A 27,639-nucleotide genomic window follows, 5' to 3' on the forward strand; every position below is an offset into this window, starting at 1 on the left:
GGGGTTTTCGAGGCCGGGAAGAGCTCGGAGTTGGGCGGTTCACACGGGTGGCGGACGGAGACTCCAATGAGATCCAAAACGCAATGCAAACGGCGGCTAGGGCTCGGTTAAAGCGTGCTCTTAAGCAAAAGGGGGTCGCGGCGGGGTCTTAGAGCCTTTATAGGGCGGTTTCGATCTCCACACGCCAAATCCCGGGAGAATCGGGATTCGGTGGCCATGGAGTTCGTCTCCGGCTTGGCTACGCGAGGGAGAAGAAGGAAAGAAGGAGGTGACGCTGACGCGTGGGCCCGGGGTGTCAGCGAAAGGAAAGAAGAGGGGAAAGGGTGCGCCGCTGCTGCTGGTCATTGGGCTGGGGAGGAGAGTGGGCCGTGTGCGCTGGTTTGGGCCGGAAAGCAGAAGGAGGAGAGGTGCACTAGCGGGCCGCGAGTGGGGAGAGGGGATTTGGGCCATCAGGCCAGGAAGAGGGAGAGGAGGGGTTTTGTCTTTTTATTTTCTATTTCCATTTCTTTTATTCCAAAGCCATTTTCCAAACCGTTTTAAAAATCACTTTGAATTATGTTTGAATTTTAATAAAACCACTCAGCACAATAACTAAAATGTAGAGGCATGAGTGCACAAAAATGTTGCTAAGTCCTATGATACATTTTAATTTAATGAAAAATATTATCTCTCTATATTTCATGAACACAAAAATACAAAATTAAATCATTTTCACCTATTTCATAAAGGAACAAATTTTAGGGTGTTACAATGAACTAGAGGGATCCTCTCTACTTGGATGAAGAATTAAAACCCTAGCTTTGATTCTGTAGAAGAGGTATGATATCCAGGGGCTAGGGGGCCTTGCTTATATAGTCTTTTCAGATGAATCTGGGCCGTCGGATCAAACCGACATTAATCGCACGGTTTTCCTTGATCCTTTAGGTCGGTGGAGCACGATCCACGAAACGGGTCCTGATTGGACTCTAACTCAGGGCGGGCGCCCTGCCCCCGGGCCCGATCGCCTTCTCGTTCGTTCCCGTGGCTTCTAGAGTCTTTTAGATGATAGAAAATTGTGCAGCACGTTAATACCTCTATGTAAACCCGACGTGTGGGCCTTTCCTCCATATTTTCTGATAACCCCCTGCAGAAATAGACAAACACCAAGACTCGTGGAATTCTGTCAGATAAAACCCTAAGTCTGGGTGTTGGTTGTATTTGGATCCTTTTCCATGATTAGTTGATGGTTAAATGTGAGCATTAAGGACCGTCAACAGCGATATTGAATTTTGCTCAGTATAACAGTTCGGTGTAGAATAGCACTTTTATATATATATATATATATATATATATATATATATACAAAATAACTTATTTTGTAGCCACTTTGAGTTATGATAATTACTATATTAATTTACAAGATTATAGTAACTCCTTACTAAGTGGTTTACTATAGCATTACGGTAAATATCTCCATGTGTTAACCAAACTATCGTAAATATATATACATATTATAGTAAATTAGTATATAAAATTATCGTAAATAGAGGTGGCTACAGAATAACTTATTTTGTAGCTAGCTACTGAATATACTCTCCCTATAATACTATTCTATACTAAACTATTATACTGAACATAATTCAGTATCTTTTCAGTAGTTGTATTTCAGTACTATTCAGTATTTTATGGTCCTAGGTGTAGCATTGAGTGATACTGAATACAGTTCAGTAGTACTCGGTATTTTTTTCAAGTCAATTTTGGCTTGTGGTGTAGAATAATATTCAGTATCACTCAATGCTACACCTAGGACCATGAAATACTGAATAGTACTAAAATACGGCTACTGAAAGATACTGAATTATGTTCAATATAATAGTTTAGACTATTCATGAAATACTGAATAGTTTAGTAAAGTCAGTCTCTCCCCCTTCACTCTCCCGAGCATATAAGAGTCCTGACTGATTTTACTAAAAGTAGCGATGAATTAGAGATAAGAATTTCTTTCCTAGTTTAATTATTATTATCTGTGTGTGACCAAAACTCACGATCCACGCTCATAAAAGTTATCATCGCGTACGTCCAGCAGCGACTCTACAGAGCCCAATTTCTAGACATAATAAATAAACAACACAAGTTATATGTTCTGTTATAAGGCATGCATCGCCATGTTTCCTGTATATTATAGCATCACTAGTTTGCCATCACAATATACTCTCTTCCTAGAATATATACATAACATTTTGGAGAAGGATTCGTCAATTTTTTTTAAAAAAAAACTGTCCTACGATGATCATAGTTCTTTGTGTTAGTATTTTTGGATATTATAAAAGTAAACAGTAGGTAGTGCATGGTTGTTCAAACACATTAAGGTTTTGTCTCAAAAAAAGAGTTGGCATTACTGTTTTATAAGTCTAGCTAGTCTTAGCAGAAGTTTCATGGATATTAAATAAATTGAGATGGGGTGTTTGAGACTAGTTTACTCCATGTTTTTCGGCTCTACTTCATGTTTCTTTAGCCAAACATATTTAGCACTACGTACTTTGCTCAAAAAAAGGTGGACTTGTGAGTACATCTAAAGAGGTGCTCCACAAACTCTAGGTATTTTATGGAGCTACTTCAAGGTAGAATTTATGGAGTAGAGTTCATGGAGCAACCCCAAACACGCCCATATAGTATAGAAGAAAAGACAGATAATAAAAGTTTTATGGAATGAAATAAGTTTTATGGAGATGAAACTTATCTATACTATTTTTAACACTGGAGAATTGAAAATTAGAACATGAAACCTCCACTAAACTGGCCTAACTTATGGTTAGTGTTAATTTTACCACGTTTAAATTGCAATAATGAAGTTTGTAGCTGATTTTAATTCATTTATCTATAAAGAGGCTGGTCCTAATTCAAGTGAATAGCATGAATCGATTAGTATTACGTGTAAGAGACAAGCATTATCTCGCCTTCTAGTGTAGTTACATCCATTATATGTAAACACATTAATCGATCTATTGCACAAATTTTTGTAGGTATATAGATGCATTAGCATGATGTGCTTACAGATATGGAATTTTTTTAATCTGTTTATAGATGGAGAAACTTCACGGCGTGATACTTGTTCATGTGTTCTGATCTCGTCTTGTCAATAGTCACAAGGTTTTAGGTGCAGACTCTCAAGCAAGCATCCAGCTCCAAGAAGCAAGGCCTAGTGGCCTGCGATGGGCAGCAGTAACAGGGGCTGCCCTCGCATACACTCCTCTCGCACCTGCCCGCCACCATGTCCATCGTCGTGCTGCTGCTCCTCCCCATCATCGTCGTGTCGCCGTTTGGCTGCCACCGCCGGTGACCAGCTGTTGCCGCTGGTCTCTCCTCGTCACCACGTTCGCCTGCACCGGAAGCTAGGGTTTCCAATAATCAGAGGTAAAAGATGATAGAGAAAGACTGAGGATATAAATGTAATGTACGTGTCTGCACTCGGCGACCGTACAGTTTGCAGAGAAGGCGAGGCATGCCAAGAGTATGGCGAACAGAATCGGAGTCATCTTGCTGGCATTCATATCGACGACGACGATTCTACAAATTAATTAAACTCTCGTCCGAGATATGGCGATATATATATCGATGAACAGTTGAGTACATTGAAATAGGCTCTGGCCCTTGAGCAATTTATACATGGATCAGCAAGATAGATACAACTGTAAGCAAAAGCAAGTCAGTTAGTGCCCAGCTGGTGGTTCCAGCAATCTCCATGAATGGTGTGGGGATCGTCACGCAATGCGTGCTTGCATGCCCGTGCCTGGAAACACAATTGGTGCATCATCTGATTTCCCGCCTATAGAAATTTCTTCCTCAAAATTAAAGGACTCTTTGACTCTACATAACGTGCTATCATATAATTTAGTATTAGCATCTAAGTGCGGTATCAAAAAGCAACGAAATTAATACTGATGGGCATGGGCATGGGCATGATGTGACGACGATCTCTGATGTGTTATCGGCGAGTGGGTAGTGGAATGAGGACGTTATCAAGCAACAGTATGAAGATGTGTGAGCTTGGGAGCATGAGAAGCATGGAATTTACTCCATTAGGTCGGCCTACAGAATACTCGACACAGCGAGAATCAGAGGAAACGACGTGAATGCGGCGAGTGCTTCAGGTGAACATGCCTGGAAGAAGATCCTGGAAGCTGAAAGTTCAAGGGCAAGATATTCATGAGTTCCTACCGACTCGACAGATCCTAAACCACAGACATTTGGAGCCGATTTTTTTTTTTGGAAGAAATTGGAGGAGCAAAAAGGCCCTACACAGTCGATTCATTAAACAAACCGAAGGTACAAGTAACAGGGAAAGAACAGAAAAGCAAAGAAACAAAGAAATAAAGGAAAAAAGATAAGGGAAAAAAGAGCAATTACAACAGATTCTGCATCCATAATCAAATGTATGAGAAAACCTGGTCCTTGCCCTTACAGAGAGGATCTTCATTTCCTTTGCAAACATAGCTTTAGCCGTAGAAATGTTTGGCTGTACTCCCTTAAAGATAAAATAATTTCGATCGGTCCAAATTTCCCAGCACGTCAATATTATTGTGGCCACCGTGAAAAAAGCAGGGTGTGATTGGACTATGATCTGATCAACTGCCACAATAATGTTTTGGTCTGTCCGAAATGCAATATCAATCAGATTCTAGCAATTTTTCGCAAACTGACAGCCAAGAAACAAGTGCTCAAATGTTTCTTTAGTTGATGCTTGACAAAGAACATAGTTATAGGAATCTAGCTAGAAGATGATGCTTCTCCTTGATGTGTTTTCTGTTGCGGTAATGATACACATCAAACGTCCGGACGGATGGACGGATCCGATCTGCTCGACCCCGACCCACCTCATCCGTGCCGAACGCCACCTCCCATACTCCACCTTATCCTTCCTTCACCGCTCACTCTTGCAACCCCTTCCGCTGCAGTCGCCCTCCTCTCTTCCCACTCCATGGCAGCCACTCCCCAACTCTATGGTAGCTCAAGCAAGCCTCCTCCCCCCTTCCCTCCATGGATCTAGCCACCCCTTCTCCGGATGTGCCTTCCCTCAAGTCTGGCGGCCTCCATGGCGTCCTCTCCCCCTACTGTATGGCGGTCGCGAGCCTTTCCCACCAAAACATCGTCCTCCCCCCTCCCCTCCATGGATCTAGCCACCCCTTCCTCCACATGTGTCTTTCCTCAAGTCTAGCGGCCTCCATGGCGTCCTCTCCCCCTACTGTATGGTGGTCGCGAGCCTTTTCCACCACAACATCCTCCTCCCCACCATGCGGCTCCTTCCCCCACACACCGGCGGCTCCCAGCGCCTCAGATCTGGCGGCCATGGCGTCCCCACACCAGTCTCTTTTCTCTCCTCTTTTTATGTTGCAATTGTATCTTTCAATTGTTTTAGACGTTTCAGAGGTATGTTACAGTTGAATCATATGGATGTTGCAAAAGTAGATCTGGGATGTCCGCACATGTTGCAATAGTATGTTTTGATTTGTTTCAAATGTTTCAGATGTATGTTTCATCTGTGCTTTGGGACGCATGTTGCAGTTGTGTTTATCTCGATGTTGGTTCTCAAGTGTATTTTAGGGGTGTTTTTCAAGTGTTCTAAAAGCATGTTTCAAGTGTTTCAACTACCTTCAGACATATGTTGCAATCGTTGTATTTGAATGTTTTAAAAATAGGTCGAGTGTTGCATGTCTCCTCCTCCCACCTTCTGCTCCATCATCTCTCCAAGAGCCGGCAGGGCATCCATACGAACGAGCATTGGGCCATTGGCGCAGGACGAGGGAGTTGTGTGCATTGGGCACAAGCGAGGGAGCTCCGTATAGACAGATGCTGCCTCCGGACTAGGATCGACGCTGGACCAAGGGCGTTACGTAGTCACGGTTGGGAGCAGGGGGCGTAGGCGCGTGGGTGCGCGGTCTCCTGTGTGTGTAGGGTGTAACGGACTCTATTCTATTTTGATTCAATTACGACGGGTTTACGAGCGGGAGCCGCATCCGGACACAAGCCTGGGGCCGGACGTCCGGACGCTAGGCTTACCGTTTCTGTTGATGTATTGTATATTGGAGTCGAAGAACCAATCTGATTGTGTAGACCCTGAAGGAATGTGTGCTTGAGTTTTTGTTTTGTCTCGTTGGTTGTCTCTCCTGGTTTTGTTTCAGGAATTTTATGGCGCTTGGAAAGAATGAGAACCATCCATTTGGCTAAATCGTATGGCTAAGAAATAGGAGGAACCAAAAAATTGGTTGAAATTTTATCTCTTTATTATTAAACTATTAAATATGCCTCTGCGTTACAACAGGAGAAAAAAGACCTATTAAACCTTAAAGGAAAATGAGAATGTTATATACTTATACTTATTTGTTTGTACCCTTCCCATTAAAATTTAGAATAATAATCATGACGTCTACGGAGTACGTTATAAATTAATATTAGCAATAATATGATAGTATCCTGTTAAATCTGTTTTAAATCAAAAATATAATTTTGATAGATATTTTTTCTTTCGTTGTAAGGCATAAAACTATTTAGTCATAAATATATTATAATTTTAATTTTTGTACTATCATTGTGTTGGTAGACTTACATCTCTACGTACGTGATTTTTATTGAAGACCTATAAAAATATGTAATTCTATTATCTTATCAAAGTTGGTAATGGGTTTTGTAGCGAGGATTGGTATGTTCATTCATGACTTTAATAGAGATCTCTCTCAATTTTCTTCTAGTAGCCCACATCGAAAATCACATTATTATATACATATGGCTTAGAGATAGATTTATTTTGGTTAAATTGGAACTACTTAAAATTTTAGTTTACGGATTGATTAGTTGGATCATATTCTAATAAAAATAAATCTTATTCCTTATCAAAAATATATTAACACTTAGTGGTCAAAATATTTATTTATTATTAATTAAAGAAAAGTTAAGAGTTCAATCCCTATGAAGCTTGATGCTAAGTTGCTTGACTCTGTATTTCCTTTTTATATGGATTCATAAAAATAAATTTTATTTCTTATCAAAACTATATTAATATTTTGTGGTCAAAATATTTATTTATTAATAATTAAAGAAAATTTAAGGGTTCAATACGAAGTCGTCCTGCAGTGGCGGAGGGTGGATCAAAAGCAATGAGGGGCTGGTTGCAAGAACTAATGTTGTATTAGCGAACTGCAAAAGCTACAAATGTTTTATAGGCTACCAAAACTAGGATTATACACTACCTAAAGTAATGATGTCATAAAGGAAGGGGGCGGAGGCTCAGTTTTGCCTCCATGAGCCTCCGCCCCTGCCGTCCTGCACTTGACGCTAAGTTGCTTGCCTTCGTATATCCTTTTTTTATATGGACTCTGGCATGTAGCGACGATCTTCTATTTGGACTTCTTATCGGATAACAACTCTGTCTTGGTTTCCTGCTTGCCTCTGTATTTTCTTTTTTATATGGACTCTGGCATGCAGCGACGATCTTCTATTTGAACTATCTATCAAATAAACAACTTTGTCCTGGTTTCCTTATCAACAGTATATAGATAGGGGAAAACAGACAAAAAGAAAGATGGACCAAAAAAGAGTTTAAAATTTTATCTCTTTATTAATAGGTATAGATTAAATAAGGTATAGATACCACATTATTCAAGAAAGGCCACCACATTTACCAAAACAGACTAGAAGTTACAATATTAATAAAAAATGCATTATTTGATGTGATAATCTAACGGTCTACATTAATCCAAAAAGTCCATCAAATATACTATAGCGCATAACTAAATTTAAAACTAGATTCATGAAAACTTTGTAGTTTGATTTTCATATAATTAAATAGCAAAGTAATTAATAAAACACCTCTAAATAAAGAATCTATACCAATTCAAATAGATAGTTAAATTTGCTATGAAAATTATTTATGGTAATCGGTAGAAAAGGGGAAAACTCCACACCATCAATCATGCAACCTCTTATATGAGTCCATCGTTGAGCGTTGTGATCTGTTTGAACACAAAGAAAGAAACAAACAAAAAGTCCCCTATCATCAACCTCATAAATTGTTGAATCTCTAATAGTTTAGCATCTTTTATTTTGAAAATAATCTCAACTGTTTTCTTAAAACATAACAAATAGTATAGTATTACATCCCGTGGGAATCCAATCAGTTTTATGATATTTTGGGGGGAAAACTACGCAGCTAGATTTTATAGTGCTCTAATGGCTTAGATTAAACCAAATAATTGATGCCTAATTCGACCGTAATAAGATTATAATTGAAAAAAGATAAAAGAGTCTTCATCATTAAATTTTATAATGATCTAACAACCTAGATTAAATCAGAGAGTCGAAACCTAATACAGTTACGAGGTCAATCAGGATAAAAATTAAAAGAAAAAAGAACCCACGCCATCAGATTTTATGATGATTTAATAATGTCTTAACCGAAAAATACAAACATATAAAATCATAAATAACAAATGATAAATATAGAAAAATAGTCCATGACAAGATTTCAACACAAGTGCTATTGATTCAAAGATGTTACTCTCCACCACTACAACATATAATTGTTTGTGATAGTTGGGAAATAGTTTTTTTATTAAATACATCGGACCATCTAAAGTCCACTACACTAAAATACACCACATGACATTTCATGAAATGTAGAAAAAAAAGGTTAAGTAACGAGAAAATAAATCAAAAAAAGGAGAAGACAAAGAAAAGAATCATGTACCAATAGAAGTGAAATAAAATGGAAATATGAAAAAAAAAAGTAAATAATGATCAAAAGTAAATAAGTAGAAGAAGAATATAATACAGAAAATCACCTAAAAAGAGCATAATAAAAGAGACATAGGACTACTACTAGAACAACGTAAAATATACCATAGAACATCTCAATATTATTATGTGAATATTCAAAGATAATCATAGAATATCTTATTCATAAAATGTGAACATCACAAAAATACATCAGAGAACATCGCATATATTATAAACACCGCACGCATAATTATGGAATATCACATTTTATTATTACATAAACATTCCAAAATAAAACTAAAGAATAACATGAATAGAGAAAAAAGTAAAAGATAAAAAAATCATAAGGAAAAAAGAAAAACAACGCAATATAGAAAAGTTTTAAACAAATATCACATGGATACTATTTACAAATAATCTAAATGCACCATAGAACATATCTCATAAGCATCCCAAGATAATCATGAAAAAAATTCTATTTATACTACTTGAATATCCTAAAATACATCATAGAGCATCACATATATACATATATCATAGAATATCCTATACATACTACATGAATATCACAAAATATATTATAGAACATCACATATAAATTGCGTGAATATCACAAAGTATATCATAAAAATCAGATATATACTTATATAAGTATGACAAAATAAATTACAAAACATCATAAAATATATTATAAAATGTCACATCTATATATACCATCTAAAATAAGTTGGGCCTTGTTTAGTTCCAAAAAAATTTGCAAAATTTTTCAGATTTCCCGTCACATCAAATTTTACGGCAGGTGCATGGAGTATTAAATATAAGTATAAAAGATAACTAATTACACGGTTTGCATGTAATTTGCGTGACGAATTTTTTGAGCTTAGTTAGTCTATCATTGGACAATATTTGCTAAATACAAACAAAATTACTACTGTTCACATTTTACAAATTTTTTTTGCAACTAAACAAGGTCTTGCTCGGCGTCAGCTGAAAGAAAAAGGAGCAACTCACGCGGGCGGCAACGGCACGGATCGCACGCTCGTGGGCCTCGGCCTGGGCCATCCCGCGCTCAGTATGCCGCCATCGCGTGAGTTGGGTGGTCGGTGGACGACTCGGCTCCGACCGGTTGGAGCCGAAGATTCGCGCCTCGGGCTTCTCCAAACAGTGCCACCTCCGACCAAAACCTCTCCCCCTCCCCTCGCCGGCGGCCGCGGCGGCGGCATGACGAAGGGCGGTCAGTCTGCGTCCTCTTCGGGGCCTGAGGACGAGTCAGCGGCGGCGACTTCAACCTCCGCTCCCACACCCGCCCCGGGGCGGCGGCCGAGGGCGACGCAGCAGCGGCTGGAGATCGAGGGCTACCACGTGGAGGGCATCTCCATCGCCGGGCACGAGACCTGCGTCATGTTCCCTTCCCTCAACCTCGCCTTCGACATCGGCCGGTGCCCGCCGCTCGCCGTCTCGCAGGACTTCCTCTTCGTCTCCCACGCGCACATGGACCACATCGGGGGCCTCCCAGTGTACGTCGCCACGCGGGGCCGCAGGCGGATGCGCCCGCCCACCGTCTTCGTCCCCGCCTGCCTCGCGGACCTCGTGCGGAGGCTCTTCGACGTGCACCGCGCCATGGACCAGTCCGACCTCGACCACAAGCTCGTGCCGCTCGAGGTCGGCGAGGAGTACCAGCTCACCAAGGACCTCAGCGTCAGGCCGTTCAGGACCTACCACGTCGTACCCAGCCAGGCGAGGGCGAATGCGAATGGGATTTCAAACTCCTTATGATGCTTTCATGGAATTTGAACTGAACCGTGTGATGTGAGTGTAGGGGTATGTGATATACAAGGTGAAGCAGAAGCTCAAGGAAGAGTATGCTGGCCTCCCTGGGAAAGAGCTCAGTAATCTCAAAAAGTCTGGAGTTGAGGTCTGTCTGCACTGTTGCCTGTTGGATATTGAAATCAAACTTGAGTACAATCTAGTGGTATAAAATTATTGATGTGGTATGCACTTATCAAGCAATTCATGGCACACAGATTACGAATGTAGAGTCAACACCTGAGATTGCTTTCTCTGGAGATACAATGTCAGATTTCATCCTTGATCCTGATAATGCAGATGTGTTGAAGGCAAAGATTCTTGTGGTCGAGGTATGCCTTCTTATCGGTTATCACTTCGTGATTAATTTGTTGTTGGCCTGTTGTTGCTCTTCAGCTTGAGAAAGGGGAGGTTACTTTGTCAGAGTTTGTAATATGTCCTGTGCTGAATGTTACATCTTCTATCAGTTTTTTTACCTGTTTTGGGTTCTGACCTGTTCCTATGTTTAATTTACAATGTCCTCTGTCAATTTCAGAGTACTTTTATTGATGACTCCAAATCAATTGAGGATGCAAGAGAAAGAGGGCACATTCACTTGTCTGAGGTTATTTCAAACTCTGTTCATTCAGTTATTAAAATTCTCCCTTCATATTTACCTTAAACTTTATGTTGACAATGCATGCAGATAGTGAGTCTGTCTGACAAGCTTAAAAACAAAGCTATTCTACTGAATCACTTTTCACTTCGATATACTGCTGAGGTGAGTTAATATATAACCATTGCTTTAATTATCTCTGCCGAAATGCTATATGCAGTTCAGTAATGTTTTCATGTTAATTATTACTATTACTACTATTGCAGATATTATTTTCCTTTCTCAAAAAGGTTATATCATCTACCCTAGTTTGTTTGGGACAAAGAATCTTTATTGTTACATTCGAGCCCATTTTCAATACTTTTAGTTGACAAAACTCATATTTATGTTGCTTAGTTTCCACCAGTTCTATTTTTTAGTTGAAATAACTTCACATGTTCACAACACAAGCATCTCTTTTCTACTCTTGAAGTTGTTGTACTTATAATGAAGCACAATATGTCGATCTCTTTTCTACTCTCCTACAATCAATCACAACATGTCAGTTTGTTTGCTTCCTCTGAGATATTTTCTTATATTTGTTCTGCATTTTTTGCAGCTAAACCACCTAAATTATTTGCACCGTTTACTTGCAGGACATTGATGCAGCAATAAACAGATTGCCACCATCTTTCCGAAGCAGAGTGTATGCATTGAAGGAAGGCTTCTTCTAGAGAAAAACGTGGAGCCAGAGTTGAGCAATGAAGACTTTTGGATCAGGTCTTTGGATAATTTCACTATGAAAAGTATGAATCCTTTTGGTCTGCTCTTCGTGTGATGTCACTGTACCGTCCATCTCGCAAATTCATGAGGGGTTCGTTTAGTTTTGTCGGTACTCAAATCACAACTTCACTCATGAGATCAAATTATAAACGAATGAAATGTGAATAGAAACCCTGAAGCAGAACTCTTGCAAAACAATACAATATTATATTAATATTATTATGTCTTTTTCAACCAATCGCAGACAGAGGTGGTTCCTGTTATACAACCTGTATATGTATACAGATAATACAGCTGTGGGATAAACGGAATCCCTAGTTCCTCTGGGAAATGACCAAACTGTAAACTGTAACAATTCCACGAAACAAAAACTTGCAAGGCAAACATAGATTAGCAAAACGACGACCTGCTGGCTACCCTCCATCCTAGGTGGATGTCCTTTGCTTCCTCCCATTGAGGGTTTATACCCTTTTTGGTTGCAAGAAACACAGACCGGCGCGGCATTGTCGGCCATGGCGGCAGCTGCTTGCGCCTCAAGCTATGAGCCTGACGACGCCGAGCTATCAGCACGGCTTGCTCATGCAGCAGGACAATGTGCCCGAGAAGCGCGTGAGCCTTGTCACGTACGTCCCTGGCTTGGGCTTCACCCACTCGTTGCTGTTGATCTGCCTCTGCACCGCCCCTCCCGACGGCTCGAAGATGGCTCCGTTCATGAACAGGTCGTCCTCCGTGTGCCACACCCAGTTCTTCCACTCCCCCTCTTCCGCGTAGTGCTTGGTGATCTGCAAAGAAAAAAAAGTATCCATCGTCGGTGCTTTGCAACCCTGCACGCCACGCCACGCCACGCCAGGCACGTACCACTTTGGCGGCGATGTTTGGTGGTGCAATGTATCGGTTTCCCTGGCTGATGATGGTGGGAGCTTTGCCGCCGCCAATGGCGTACATGAGCCAGTGCGTGTAGTCGTTGTTGACGACGTGGAAGAATCCCCATCGGCACCTGGGCATCCTCTGCACGAGCCCCCTGCCGAAGTGGTTGAAGGCGACGGTGATCTGCATCATCTGGTCCTGCGGGTACGAGTCGCTGGCGCCGAACAGCATCACGTCGTTGTGGTTGGTGAAGTGGCAGTTGGAGATGGTGATCCCCGTGGAGCTCTGCACCACGTCGATGAGCCCGTCCTCGCAGTTGGACATGGAGATGTGGTCGATCCACACGTTGGTGGCCTGGAACAGCGAGATGCCGTCGCCGTCGGCCTTGGTCCGGGACCCGACGTGCGTCGGCGAGTCGCGCATCAGGCCCCCCATGGAGTGCAGCACGTCGTGGACGTGCAGGTTGTGGATGATCACGTTCCGGGCCAGCTGCACCGTGATGCCGGCGCCGTTGGCGATGTGCACCTGCGCGCCGCGCCCGTCGATGGTCTTGTCGCTGCTCACCAGCAGCTCCTGCGAGAGCTGGATGATCATCGACTTGGCGAAGATGATCCACAGCGGGCCTGGCTGGATCACGCCCCACCGGAGCGTCCCCGGCCGAGGGTTCACCACGTCGCCGTCGCTGGGATCCGTCACGATGTAGATCGGACCGCCGAGGCCGCCGGTGGTCGCCTGCCCGAAACCCCTGGCGCACCGGGCCAGACGGAAACGGTCCGTCGCCCAGTCGTTCTTGCAGCGCCAGCACTTGTCGATCGGGTTCGTCGCACGGCACGGCCCTTTCTTCTTGTGCTTCCGTGGCATCTCCCGCATCGTACGCCGGAGGCTGGTTGCTCTGCAACCATCCATGCGTGTAATATATATATAGATTACACATGTCGAAACGGATGAATAGTAATATATATATATATATATATATATATATATATATATATATATATATATATATATATATATATATATATATAATGGTAGGAAATAAAGGATGATGATGTGGGGTGCATGCCTGTGCACGGCGACGTTGAAGCTGTTGGTAACGTTGTAGGGGTCGGGCCTGTACGTCTCCCTCACCGAGGCCTCGGCGAGCTCCTTGCGCTTCTGCCAGTGCTCGTCGAAGTCGGCGATGTTGGCGGTGGACAGGGCGGCGGAAGCCAGGAACGCGGCGGCGACGAGGAGGAGGGAGCCGGGCCGGCTCCACCGGAGCTGCTTCGTCGTCGTCTCCATTTGTAGGGGGCTTTATTTCACCTTTATTATTATTGGTACAAATGCATCTGTGTTCTTGGAAAGAGCTGAGCTGAGCAGGGTTCTTCTTGTTGTGGTAGAATTGGTGCTTCGAGAGCGAGAAAGGAAGAACCCAATTTTTCGCGTGGATGCGGGAAGAGGGTAATATAAGGAGGGAGACGTGGTATTATTAGAAACAAGGCGAGGCGAGGCAAGAGGCGAGCCACACGCTCAAGTAAGAAATGCTATAGTAGGTAGGTGTTTTTGTGTGTTTGGCGCAAGCTAAGGTTGATGATGGAGAGGAGTTTTCTCGCTTGTACACGTGTAGAACCGCTAAGAGAGAAGGCACGTACGCCACTATTTTCTATTCTGGTCATATCCAAAGAGAGGGGATGCATGTGACACTGGAGTGGTATGTAATTTTGCTTGGAACTCGATCGAAAGCATATGTAAACTAGCTACCGACATGACCCAAGCAAATTTGATTAGCAAGCTACGACTGATTTTATTTGCATTCAAAGTGTTAACATCGCCTCGGCAAACTTGCATATAGATATAACAAAACCGATCCACCATTTTTTGGTCGTCCATTTCTCACAATGAAGGACTGAACGGGTCACCGATAGTCATGAAACGATTTATGACATAGCCTGTCCCATTTGATTTACAGAAAATATCATCTAAAAATGAGAACCAGTTTTGGATCACAGAACCCGTTAAGAAATCCACCTATATTAATTGAGGTCAGTCCGCTAACTAGCATGTAGCCTGTCTCGGTCTGCTATGGACCTTAGACTATATAAAAGAGGATGGGAGATACCCTAGCCACCTCTCACTCACTATCCAAACTCGTGAACCATTGTATACCTCTCCCTGTGTGTGTGAGAGGCACTGCCACCCACATCGTGAATGATGGCCTCAACTTTGTCACCCTCCCCTCAGTGGCTTCCCCTCTACTACCTCCCTAAAATGCTCTGGCGCCACCGCCCATTAGGATATAGATGGGGCTAGGATCTTGAGTGCCCCAATCCAAGCAAGACACCCACTGTCGCCTCCCCCAACTCAAACATCTCTCTGCCACCGAGAGGGCTACATGCGGTTAGGATCTCCGTGTGACACCCTCATCATTGCCTCCTTCTCACCTACTATCATCGACCCTCGATAGATCTTGATATGCACGGTGAATCGAAGAGGAGGATCCCAGTTTGGCATTCTTGTTGCAGTAGGACCAAGTGATGGGCGTGGCCGCATGGTCGCGTCTTCGACCATGAATGACTCATCGACTCTATAAGGGAGGCAGCTTTGACGCAATTTGGCCCTAGAAGACGGTGCCAACCATGACGAGGCCACATCGATTCCCATGGAAATATTGTGAGGCACTTAGGATGTGTTTGGTTGAGGAGTGAACGAGAGTAGAGCAGTTCCATCCCAATTCCTAGGGTGTTTGGTCCATAGACACTAGGGGCACGGGACCACCCCCATCACTTCCAAGTGAGTGATTTGATCTACCATGCATGTATGCCTTCTACATGTTGACATCCAGTACATGCAGATCTAGCAAATACTACTCATGTCGTACGGTTACATATGAAGTACTTAAGGGAGGAGGAGCTTGACGTGGCCAAGTTCACTGCGAGGTTGCTTGATGGGCTCGATGATGGGGTGGCCTGATCCACGGCTGGGTGGTGGTCCACGATGCCAACACTATGGGCTCAACACAGGGTTCACGAGCAATTAACTTAAGCCCATGACCTAACATGGACCCATGACATAGCAAAGGATGTGAGTGCACTTTATGGGTCGACTATGATATTTGTTTCAAGACAGGACTTGACTCGTTTCTTGTTGTGGATAGGTGCTTGACCTTCTTGCCCTGAGCCATTTCATGCAAATGACAATCGTCACACAAGTTTGTAGAGCAAATGTATCTAGACGTAGTATATAGCTAAGTGCATAACAAAAACAATGTATTTTAAACGTTTTATAATTTAGAACGGAGGAGTAGAATGAAAATTGTGTTATAACGTCTAGGGAAATTAGCTGGCAAACAGAACCAGCTAAGATCAGCTAACAAGCTGTCAAACGGAACTAGCAAGATCAGCTATAAACAATTGTTCAGACAGTGCTAGCGAGAATTTCCCTCTAACCTTGCATATTCAAGCGGCTGACTGGTTAAAATTTTTCTTTTTGTGAGACAAAAACTTTATTAAAAATCAAGTAATAAGGGTTTAGGGTTTAGGGTTTAGGGACACTAAAGTTTGCCTCAACCAAACTAAGACGCTACATTGTTCCGACTCCTACTAGTCTTAATAATCACCAAACTAAACAGATCTTCCATATTCATCTGCGTTTCTCGAACAAGGGACCAGCCCACCAATCGATCCATCACACTACTTTTCGGCTTCACAACCACCACCACAAAATCAGTCTCTAATACCATGGGAACATCCGGTCACCGTGCGGCAAGAGCAATTCCATCGCAACAGGCAACAACTTTAGTGTCCCTACAGTAACGGAGCAAAGCGCCACGATGCCAATTTTACCTAGCCATTATGATCCCTGATCACCACGCCCGTAGCCGCGGTACCCGAACGGTAGATTAAGACCCTGCCAACTCAACTTTATTCGTGAAGTTTTTTTTAAAAAAAAAAGTTTCATGAGCAACTTTTTAAGTAAAAATTGAGCTGTTTTAATATATGAATGGATGAAAGAAAGAAATGAGAGAGGGAATTAGGATAAGCTACTTTTCAGTTTTATATTAACTCATATCTTTGTGCAAGGAGAAGAAAAAATAGCTCCATTTATGAAACTATTTTGGAAAATAGTATTTGGTAAAAAAAAAAGCTCATAACAGCTCATGAAGTTATTATGAGTTGTGTCAAACATGCCCTAAAGCTCCATTAACGTTAATCTTCAAAGTATTATTTGCTTGGTTGATAAACCATGGCTGAAAGTATTATTTGCTGATTTGTTATAAGAGAAAAAAACTTTTAAATAACTGAGAGATTCGACAAATAAACTTAAGCGAACAAACATGTGGAGGTGGGACCCATTTTTTGCTCGGATTGCGGAGCCACTTCTGCTGACCGTTTGCTCCCCACCAGTGCCAAAACAGGAAAAATAAAAAATTCAATGAGATATGCATCTTTTTAAACTTGTGGAAAGAGAGAAACCAACAGAATTTTTTAGAATGAATGCTCCACACCTTTAGCGATTTCGATACGAGCAAAAGACACTCAACAGCGACGTCGTGCTTTCGAAACCTGTAGTGGATGCTTCGGAGTTTTTCTTGTGTTGAGCTTCATTAATTGTACTTCGTTGAGTGTGTTCTGTAAGCATTCTTTTTTTCAATCCTACTTACATGTATTTCATCTATCCAGAAAAGAATATAATTATAGAATTCATACTAGTCAAAGTAACTTAAATTTGATTAAACTTATAGTAACTAATATTAGTATTTATGTCTCCAAATGAATTTTTATAAATATATATTCTATAACTAATTTAACGATACGTATTCTATATTATAAATGATAGTAGTTTTTTTATACAAATTTAGTTAACGTTTAAACTGTTTGATTCCGTAAAACGAGGTGGTCGGAGGGAGTAAGGTCTTGTCTAGATGTGAAATTTTTTTGGATTTTGCTACTGTAACACTTTCGTTTATTTGTGACAAATATTATTCAATCATGAACTAACTAAGATCAAAAGATTCGTCTCGCGATTTATAGCTAAACTGTGCAATTAGTTTTTGTTTTCGTCTATATTTAATGTTTCATACATGTGTCATAAGATTCGATGTGACGGAGAATTTTGAAAACTTTTGATTTTTTTGGTGAACTAAACAAGGCCTAAGGCGGAGCTCCTACCATTTGTAAGGACATGAAGCTGACCATATCTGACGGAAATCCAACAACGGGTGTGGAAGCAGTAGTCAGTGGCTGATTATCGGGCGTTATGGGCCGGTAATCCAGGTTAGCAGCATTAGTGTTGGGCCAGCTGTTAGTCAGTTGTGGCGGGGAAGTATATAACCCCATTGTAACAAACCGTGAAAGGCATCGAATAACTGAATCTCGAATCCAACTCTGAACTCGTTATTCGCGTCTAAACTTTTCCCGTGCTGTTCTTGCTTTTCACCGCGAATTCCTCGGTGATTTTTACCTCTAAGGCCTTGTTTAATTCCCAGAAAATTTTGTAAAAATTTTTTCTGTCACATCAAATCTTGCAGCACACGAATAGAGCATTAAATATAAATAAAAAAATAACTAATTACATAGTTTACCTATAATTTAAGAGACCAATCTTTTAAGTCTAGTTAGTCCATTGGACAACATTTGTCAAATACAAACAAAAATGCTAGTGTCCATTTTGCAAAAAAAATTGGAACTAAAAAAGGCCTAACTCTATCTATTCCAGTTATTAGTTGCGTTCTGATCCGGAACGTAACACCATTTCTCTTTTAAAACAGCAATTGTTCAGACAGTTTACTTGTTACAGTAGTAGAAAAGAAGGCCGACTAGTTTCTAATAGTATCAACCTTCCTAACAGAAACAAGTAAGACTACTGGCAACTATTCAGTGTGGCTGATACGTAGGTACAGTACATCCTTGTGGCATGTGGGGGTTGCCCTTGCAGGTTGTAAGGACAAGCCCCTGAAACAAAATTTCTCAACTAGCTACTTACAGGACCGCATTGCTTTCACTGAACGGCACATTGGAACTATACTGTTGCTCATCGCCCTTGACAAAGGATTGGACTATGGAATATGGATCCCATAATTCACTGAATGGCTCAAATTGTGACTTGCTGCAGGATGACAAGCGACAAAACAGTGACTTCAAAGCTGCCTGCACTAGTCTCCTCCCAAGTCATCTTAGGCATCCAAAACGCTGAAGGGTAAACAACTAAAAGAACCTCTAGTCAAGGATTATTCCTCATTTCCATTCTCAAAAACTCCAACACGCTGCTTTGTCTTGTCAAAAACTGCCCTGAAGGATTCACCTTCAACACGAAGTTGTTCACTGAACCGTCTTTTGTTCTCGTTGTTTGTCTTCCCTTTTGTCCCTGTGGAATCATCTTCAGCCAAGGGGTTGGAGACCTGCAAGATACAGTTCTATGCTTACAAGTCTGCTAGAGGTGCTGCTCACTGGAAGCAGTGAGAACGATCATAGCTTGCAACATTGGATCATGGCACAAAAACGAAGAATATAAATCATTGGTTGAGACCAGAGCACCAAGTTCCAACAGAATCAAACATAGAATATTGTAAGCAAAGTAAACCATAAAGTCGTTCCTTAGACTAGACTACAATGTTCCTTTATAATGTTCTATTTCGCCATTCCATATTCCTATGATGCAGGATTTACCTTTCCAAGATGAAATAAAATAGGATGGACAACAAAGAAGTGGCTTTTACAATAACAGATGGTAGGCCAAATGATGTATAACGGCAGAAAGTTGAGGTGTTACTGACTATCAAAAAGTTGGCAGAGTCGAAACTTACCAAATTGTACCCTGATCCAGGCCCTATGACTAGTGACGAAGTAAGTTTTCTTTTAGTTGCAGAAATGGAAAACCCACCCTTTTCAAGCTGCAAAAGTAAATGGGATGAAGGATGAGCACTTATCAACAGAAACAGTATAGTTATGACATAAGCTTGGCCATTGATTTCTATAACTGAGGTGCCATATTAAGCGAGAAATAACTGAACTAATATGTCCGAGTAGTAACTCTATATATGTTTTAGCTCAGCAGTTAGAAGCACATTTCATAAAGATGATAACTACCCAAATATTTTGAGAAAATCGCACAAACAAAGTACAAGAGCACCAATGTATAAAGCTCACACTGAAACATAAGCATACCCGATCACCCCAACTGACTCTTTTGCGTCCAGTGCTATATGTCTGGGCCAGGCCAGAAAGAGCATGTGTGTTTTCCTCTGTATTTTCAGACTTTTCGGTGTCATCGTCAAAATCTTTTGACCATTTACTCTGTCCTAGCTCTTTTAAGCCATCCCGGTCATCTTCTACTTCTGAGTTCCACTTCTCCCCTGGCTTTGAGAAGCCTGCAGACAGTTATTATTTATAAAACGTCAATTTGATGTCAATCTTACACAAGAATGCACTAGATGACACTACAAAAGAAGGCCTGTTCCCGTGCAGATTCAATTCTTGACAACAATCCACACCCATTTTTTCCAATTAAAATTCCCAGTGTATATAGCTAAATTGACAAAGTGATCATGAGCATATCAAGAAGTACAAACTTGGTCCATCCCCTAAATCATTATCCTAGTACATCACAAACTCTGCATTGAAAAGGTGGTATACATCTGTACAGACCAATTAATAAAGTTTTGTGCATTACAGGCCTCCTCCTAATTGAGGTGAATAAAGCAGACAAGCTATGACCAGTGACATCCTAGGTCAAGAATGAAAGAAATATATAAAGGCGAAGGCGTACCTTCATATGGTGGATCCTGTACAGCCTTCTGTGAAGTCTCAGCAATGATGCTAGTTGTGTCATTAGCATCATCAACATCCTCAGTGTCCATATCTACCTATTTGACAGAACAAAAATCGTTAATATGTCAATCTACCTAAAAGCAACTAAAGAATATCATTACCTCTTGTATAGAATGGCCACGAAGGTTATCATCATGGAATAATGACTGAGAAATAAAGATAGCCAATGATGAGAGACATGATAAGCATGTACTTGATAGTTGTTCTTAACTGCAACTATAAATAATGGCAAGAAATATACATGTATATCTAGCTGCAGATACAGTGGTGGAGCCTCCTCCCAGTCTGCTGCCATCTTTTTTATCTCATCCAATGTAAATCCGTGCACATTCCTTGCAGCACAGCCCTGTTATTCATAAGGATATCAAACGCCTGCTATGATATAGTTAACAATGAGGTAACTGCAATAACAAAAAGCAATCTTAAGACACTTAGTTAATCCAGCAAATTAGAAAAGTAGAGATACAAAATAGAAGGAATGGCAATTCTGAAGATGCATGCATTACTGTCATGTGAAGAATAACAGAATGGTTATTGTTGGTGCCTATATACAAACTTTTGTATTGTTGCTACTGTAAACCAGTAAAATACTCTATGGACTAACCTGAGCAAAAGTATACAATTTACTGAAGTTGGAACACATAATTAATCTACTTGATTCACTGAACAGTAACTGAAATTATGAAGATTCAACATTCTGGCAAAATTTCTGCCTGCCTCAAAATAATCTAATTTCCAGACTTGAATGTGCATGATTTATTAGGACCAGTACACACTAGAAGATTTGGTGGATAATATCATGTAGCTATGTCAAAAAAGAATGAGACATGCAAGGTTCATCCAATGCTCCAAGCATGACAAAGTAGGTGGTTACCAAACACCTAAATACATATTTAACAGCGAGCAGACTTATGATGATGATTGGCAATACTGCAGCAATTACCGTTGGATCCTTGTATGGTGCCTCCAGCAAGTACACCTCATAGCCTGATTTCTGCAAAAGAGAAAATAGGAATCAGAACACTATCAGGATGATTTCACTATGAAATGAGATGAGGCATTAATTAAAAAGAAATCAAATTCTAAATAGCATGCAAGAGTAGCTCCTGAAACGTCAATATTGTCTGACAAAAACAAGATTAATCCACTGAAATATATACTTTGAATAGCTTTCACAAAATAGCACTCAACAAGTTACACTCAAAAATACAAAATAAATACACTTCAGAACAACAAAACCAGCAATCATTGCTTTCTTCAGCAGTGCAGTAGTTGATTCTGGGCATGTAGAACTATGGTCTACTGCACAAATCAAAGAGAATGCGGACAAAAGCCAAAGGCACCTCAATAGCAAAAACAAGTACTAATGGGCAATGGGCATGTAAGAAAAATGCTAATGGAAAACAAGCCAGCTACCATACAAAATGATACAGTAAAGGTAACAACCAAGTACATGGAGGGAGCAGGATAAAATTACACAAGCATGAGGACACTTAAAAAGAAAAATAACAATTGAAGGGTTGATTTCCTTGTAATGAGATAAAAGTATACCACAGGATATAATACCTTTTAGGAAAAAGAAAAAACTATCATCTCCTTGGAGGTGAATTTTTATTTTTCAAGCAAGTGGCACCTCTTTAATGGGTCAAACCCCAAAAAAGAAGAAATCCATAAACAAAGTAATCTTGTAGTCAACACATCAGAGACTGAGGATTTACCTTCGCAGTTGCCCAAAATTGAGCAAAATCAGCTACCCGCAGATTGCGGTCATCCACTAAAACGACCAGGAATACCAGCAGTAAACAAAGTCAGTTACCAGAAACACAGCATCAGCCGTTGGAATTGAAGGCATCTCTTGGTGTACAACCGCTGAATTTTGCTAGGGCAGCTAAAGTGTTACTAAAATTAAGTTTTAAACAATACAAATATCATGAAGTGCCAACAAAAGTGGGCACTGTCCAAATTTCAAGTTATCCATCCTGTCACTTTTGGAAACAAAACAGCACCTAACTGAAGACCCAACCAAAAGAGTAAAAAAAATTCAGATTGCTGAAAAGAAAAGGAATATCTTTCACTGGTACATGAAGGTGTTGACTGCTGACATGTAGCACTGATGGTGTGAGAGAGAAAAAAAAGCCTGGTAAAGTTCTTCGTTAACCCATGAAATTTGAAGGCGACTATATGTGACCTCCAGAATATTGGAGAGACAACCATGAGAAGAAAATACCATATATGGGAATTGGGAAGTAATGACTGAGGTATAAGCTGCTCTAAATAACTTCATACCAATCACAAATGTAAAATTTCCTTCGTCAAGGGTCTTTGAAAATGCCTTCAACATGCTTGACCTGTAAGTCTATGAAATACACAGAAAAAAATCAGCAATGACAATACAGGTTTAGATAATAGCTGATAAACAGGCAAAAGGAACAGAAACAAAAATTAAGGAGCAAGGACTGAGCTGAAACCAAAAAAAGTTATTTGTATCTTTTTATTCAAAGCCTGCCCAAAGATGGCCTAAAAATGGACCTAATTCTATATATTGATGTTCTGGAGGAGCAGCATAGGATTCATTTTTAATTTTTCAAATGTTTCCATTGGGCGTCGTATATTCAAAGATACCGTAAAATTCCTTTTCCTAGTATCGACAAAAAAAAGCGTCACCATGAAAAGTTGAATTACTGGGCAATTATCTTTGCACATTTTAAAATTGATAGCATTTGAGTATAATAGCTTTGCTAATGTAGCGAGCTCGAGTTTGCAGGTTCATATGACAAGATAAAAAGAACTAAAAAGTTGTTGAAAGTAATATCACCTCCTCCATTTCCAGCTCATAACAATACTCAATCACTTTCTTGGTCAACTGCCTCCTCCCTTTTGATGCACTAGAAGATTTAGAGCCTTCAGTGTCTTCCACTTCCTAAGAGAACATTGGCCAGATTACCCAGTTAAGACAATCATTACACAAACAAAATCAATATTGGAAAGAACAGTAGTCTCCAATCCCTGCTAACCTTCTCAACTTCAATCATGAAATAATCATCCATGGAATGGATCCTAGGCGCATTTGCACCATTCTCGACTTCAAGATCGCGCAATGCCTTTGCCAGATAACTCTTTCCACTACCTACATGTTACGGTTTTGTACAAATTATCGTTCACAACTATAGTGAAAGACGACCTAACTGTGGATTTGTGAAATAACTTTATTGAATACAAAAATTGATAATTTGGGACACTATAAAGCCAATATCATTCAGTTATGCAGACTACATATGCAATAGGAACTTTACAAATTGCCAGTTTAAAACAACAGAACAAATTGTGCTGATTTCATCCTCATCCATAATGAGTATGACACCATTTGGTCTATCACTTCCAATCCATGCTATGAAGTAGGAACCGCTATCGTAATCAGTTAGGAAGTAGAAATTGATAAGTATTATTTAATTTGCATGCAATTATTTTTGTCAATGATACAATAATAAGAAAGTCAACAATATTTCAAGTAAACCTGGAAGCCCTCTGAGGATGATAACAATATGGTCAGGGCGTGAAGCACGAAGGGGCTGCTTGAACAAATCACAAGCATTGATGATCGTGACTTTGGAATTTTCCAGAGAATAATGTGCACTGGCCGGCCTTCCATCTATCAAGTTCTGCTCTGACTGCGGTCGATAAATGAAACCTGACCCCTGTTAGTGAATAAGCAAACAGTGGTCAATGCTTTTGATGTAAGAATAAGCCATATGACATCCTAAACTTCTACAATACATAGGTGCTGAAAGCTTAGAGGCACCTCATCATTGATGTGTCCATCATAACGGTTTGTGTTTGGCGTCGGATGAGCTTGAGGCAAGGTACGAGCGGTCGACGGAACAATTTCGGTTGTTGGAGAACCAGAAAGGACAGGAAACAATGACGAATTTGCAGTCGGCCTTGGCGGTGCAGCACGGTAATCCTGGTTAGAGGGGAATGGAGGCTCTGCTGGCAGTGGCACAGCACCTGCCTCAAGATGCCAAGCATGTGAACCATGGCGATTGGCTGCCTCAGGATAGCGAGGCAGTGGAGGGTGCAGCGGCGCACCAGGCATGAGAGGTCGTAAATCCTCTGGGTGGAACTGATGGAAATGGTGATTGGAACCGTCAAAATACTTCCGGTGAGGGCCTTCTTCGGGCACAAAACCTTGACCGAAGCCATTATGCCAATCTTCAATCGGCATGGGAGGTGGCAACATTTGGTAGAAATCCGCGAAATCACCTCCTTGCCGGGGATAGAATCTACCTCCTCCGTAACCAAAGCCACCGTCAGGTGGGCAACCAGGAAGTGGATTACGATTACGGCCATGATCCCGGATGAGGCCGAGCAGCCGATCGCCCTCCACAGAAGCCCTTCCCGGAGGCGGTGGAGGCACAAAGTCGTACGGATCGAACGGTGGTGCCTCGCCCACGCGCATCCGCTTGTGAGGCCCCTCCCTGCCGGGGAGCTCGTAGGGACGCGGGTCATGCGGCCCGGGAGGTGGAGGGCCCCACATCGGCGGCGGTGGTGGCGGAGGCGGGTGGAAGTCGTATGGGTAGGGGTTCGGCGGGGGAGGGGGTGGCGGCGGCTGGAGGTCGTAGGGGAAGGGATGCGGCGGGAGAGGCGGCGGCGGGCAGAAGGGTAAGTGGCGCGCGCAACAGACCGGGCAGAGGTCGGCGCCGGTGCCGGCGCCCGCGGGGAAGCGCCACGGATGGTCCATGCGGAGCGGTGCTGATTTGGGGCTTCGGGATCTGGGGTTTGGCCCAAGGAGGGGACCGAGTGATGTTTCGAGAAGCTTCGAGTATCGATAACTTCTTTTAGGACACTACAAGGGCCGCACTGCGCGCTTATTCAGTTATTCTGCGTTTTGGGAGGTTATGGGTGTGCTTGGTTCGTTTCCAATATAAACCTGGTTAGCAAAACTAAGCCAGGCTAGTTTAAGCTTAGCCTTAGCAAGCCAAGGTAGATTTGTTTGGTTACAGGTATCATCTAAGCCGGGCTAGCAACTGGGTATGTTTGGTTGGCCGATTTATTTTGCATAGACTCATATCTTCTTTAAGCTGGTAAGTTCACCTCTCTCTCTCTCAGACATGCTATCGAATAGGTGGATGGCAAGGCAGCACACACTAGCCTGCTCCTCCTCCACCTTGGCTACTCCGAGCTGCTCTGCCCTGCGCGGCGACAGGTGGCCACAAGAAGCTCCTCCTCGTTCTCCTTCTCTTCTTGCGCTGCGGCAGGTGGCCACAAGCTGTTGTGCCTGCACTGCGGCAGTGAACCATGGATTCGGCAAGCTGCGACACCGACGAGCTGGATCCCCTCGCCCTCACCCTCAGATCCATCTACGCGGTCGCCGCCACCACTGCTCCAGCCTCACCGCCGCCACCACCTCCGCGGCCAACGGTTGCTTGGAGTATTTGGAGGCGGCTATGGTGGAGGCTCGCGCGCAGTCGGTTGGTGAGAAGAAGACGACAGCCATGGACGCCGCGCTCGATGCCTTCAAGCAGCGCTGGGAGCTCTTCCGCGTCGCATGCGACCATGCCAAGGAGCTCGTCGAGTCCATCCGCTAGCACATCAGCTCCGAGTGCCTTGTCGACGAGGCCACAGGGTCCGCCTCCGTCGGATCCGCGACCGCCCCTGGCATCAAGCCCATCAGCGTCGTCCGCCTCGAGTAGATGAGCAAGGCCGTCCGGTGGCTCGTCATCGAGCTCCGGCACGGCGCCTTCGCCCAAGGGGCATAGCACATGAGGCAGGTGACAACGAGCTCCGCACCGGCATCTTCGCGTGCGATGCGAGCTTCGCTTGTCATTCGCGCATGCGAGTGTGAGCACCATCCCGTGTCCGTTCGTGCAAGTGCGAGCCTCGTGCATGCGTCCGCGTGAGGGAGCTCTGACTGGCGGCCACGCGAGTTCTCACCGACCATGGCGTTGCATAGTATGGTGAGAAGGAGCAAGCAGAGGTGACAAGAATGACGGGGGAGGTGAGGGGACAACCACAGGAGCTGGTTGTGGCCTGGCCGGGATTGAACGGCCAATTTGGTTGTTCTTCTAGAGCCAGGCTAAAGGACTACTTTTGGCCAGCCCAAGCCAGGCTTCAACTCATTTACAAGCAACCAAATAAACTAAAATTGTCTCTAGAAAGCCACGTCCAGGATTAGTGAAAGGATCAAGATGCCCAAGAGGGGGGGTGAATTGGGCTTCTCTAAAAATTTAAGCAACCTATAAGCTCCAATTCAACTCCTTGTGCCTAGTGTGACTTAGAGAGCTACCGGATAAAAGTTTTGCAACCTAGTTCCAATCCTATTCTAGCATGGCAATTCTAAGAATGTAAAAGCACAAAGTAAATGCTAGAAAGTAAAAGGAGTAGTGGAAGAAAGTGCTCGGTGATGTTTTGCCGAGGTATCGGAGAGTCGCCACTCTCCACTAGTCCTCGTTGGAGCACCCGCGCAAGGGTCTTGCTCCCCCTTGGTCCGCGCAAGGACCAAGTGCTCTCTACGGGCTGATTCTTCGACACTCCGTCGCGGTGAATCGCCCAAAACCGCTCACAAGCTTGACACGAGCCACCCACAAGAACTCCGGGTGATCTTCGTGCCTCCAATCACCACCGAACCGTCTAGGTGATGGCGATCACCAAGAGTAACAAGCAAAGAACTCTCACTTGACCCAAACAAGGCACTAGAGAGTGGTGGATGCACACTTGACTCTTGGAACTCACTAGAGGAGGATTCTCTCAAGAATTTACTCAAAACTCAATCCTCTCTAGGCTCTTTGCAACACTCTTGCTCCACAACAAGTTTCTCAGATGTTCAAATGGGCAAGAGAGGTCTCATGGACGAGGTGGAGGAGTATAAATACTATCCACCAAGTCCAAAGGTCGGCCAACCGTTTTCCACTGAAAACGGGGTCACCGGACGCACATTATGTTGCACCGGACGCACTGCACTGAGCGTCCGGTGTGACATAACGGCTACCTGCTCTTTCTCTGACAGGTCACCGGCACCGTCCGGTGCTCAGGAAAACTTTATATGCTCCCTGCGCATGG

General features: G+C 42.6%; 3 protein-coding genes and 1 long non-coding RNA gene across 4 annotated transcripts; 1 reads left to right on the forward strand and 3 right to left on the reverse strand.

Moving 5' to 3' along the window:
• Positions 2,963-3,582, reverse strand: LOC110434366. The gene is made up of 2 exons (XR_002451802.1): positions 3,461-3,582; positions 2,963-3,371 (listed from the first exon to the last, which is right to left on the reverse strand). It is a non-coding gene; the product is annotated as an uncharacterized LOC110434366 (long non-coding RNA).
• LOC8082950 (tRNase Z TRZ1) lies at positions 9,772-12,089 on the forward strand. The gene is made up of 6 exons (XM_021458548.1): positions 9,772-10,485; positions 10,568-10,663; positions 10,773-10,886; positions 11,090-11,158; positions 11,240-11,314; positions 11,785-12,089. The coding sequence occupies exons 1-6, from the start codon at positions 9,823-9,825 to the stop codon at positions 11,860-11,862; spliced, it is 1,095 nt and encodes a 364-aa protein (XP_021314223.1). The 5' UTR covers positions 9,772-9,822; the 3' UTR covers positions 11,863-12,089.
• On the reverse strand, positions 12,099-14,378 carry LOC8071678 (pectate lyase). The gene is made up of 3 exons (XM_002453486.2): positions 13,842-14,378; positions 12,770-13,670; positions 12,099-12,693 (listed from the first exon to the last, which is right to left on the reverse strand). The coding sequence occupies exons 1-3, from the start codon at positions 14,057-14,059 to the stop codon at positions 12,475-12,477; spliced, it is 1,338 nt and encodes a 445-aa protein (XP_002453531.1). The 5' UTR covers positions 14,060-14,378; the 3' UTR covers positions 12,099-12,474.
• Positions 18,480-25,437, reverse strand: LOC8082951. Its single transcript, XM_021459307.1, has 13 exons — positions 24,383-25,437; positions 24,098-24,278; positions 23,598-23,710; positions 23,399-23,503; positions 22,870-22,939; positions 22,302-22,357; positions 21,527-21,577; positions 20,825-20,929; positions 20,685-20,729; positions 20,522-20,618; positions 19,921-20,123; positions 19,560-19,646; positions 18,480-19,154 (listed from the first exon to the last, which is right to left on the reverse strand). Exons 1-13 carry the CDS (start codon positions 25,319-25,321, stop codon positions 18,984-18,986), a joined length of 2,223 nt encoding a protein of 740 aa, XP_021314982.1. The 5' UTR covers positions 25,322-25,437; the 3' UTR covers positions 18,480-18,983.

Source organism: Sorghum bicolor, chromosome 4, assembly GCF_000003195.3.
Source record: "Sorghum bicolor cultivar BTx623 chromosome 4, Sorghum_bicolor_NCBIv3, whole genome shotgun sequence".
NCBI lineage: Eukaryota > Viridiplantae > Streptophyta > Magnoliopsida > Poales > Poaceae > Sorghum > Sorghum bicolor.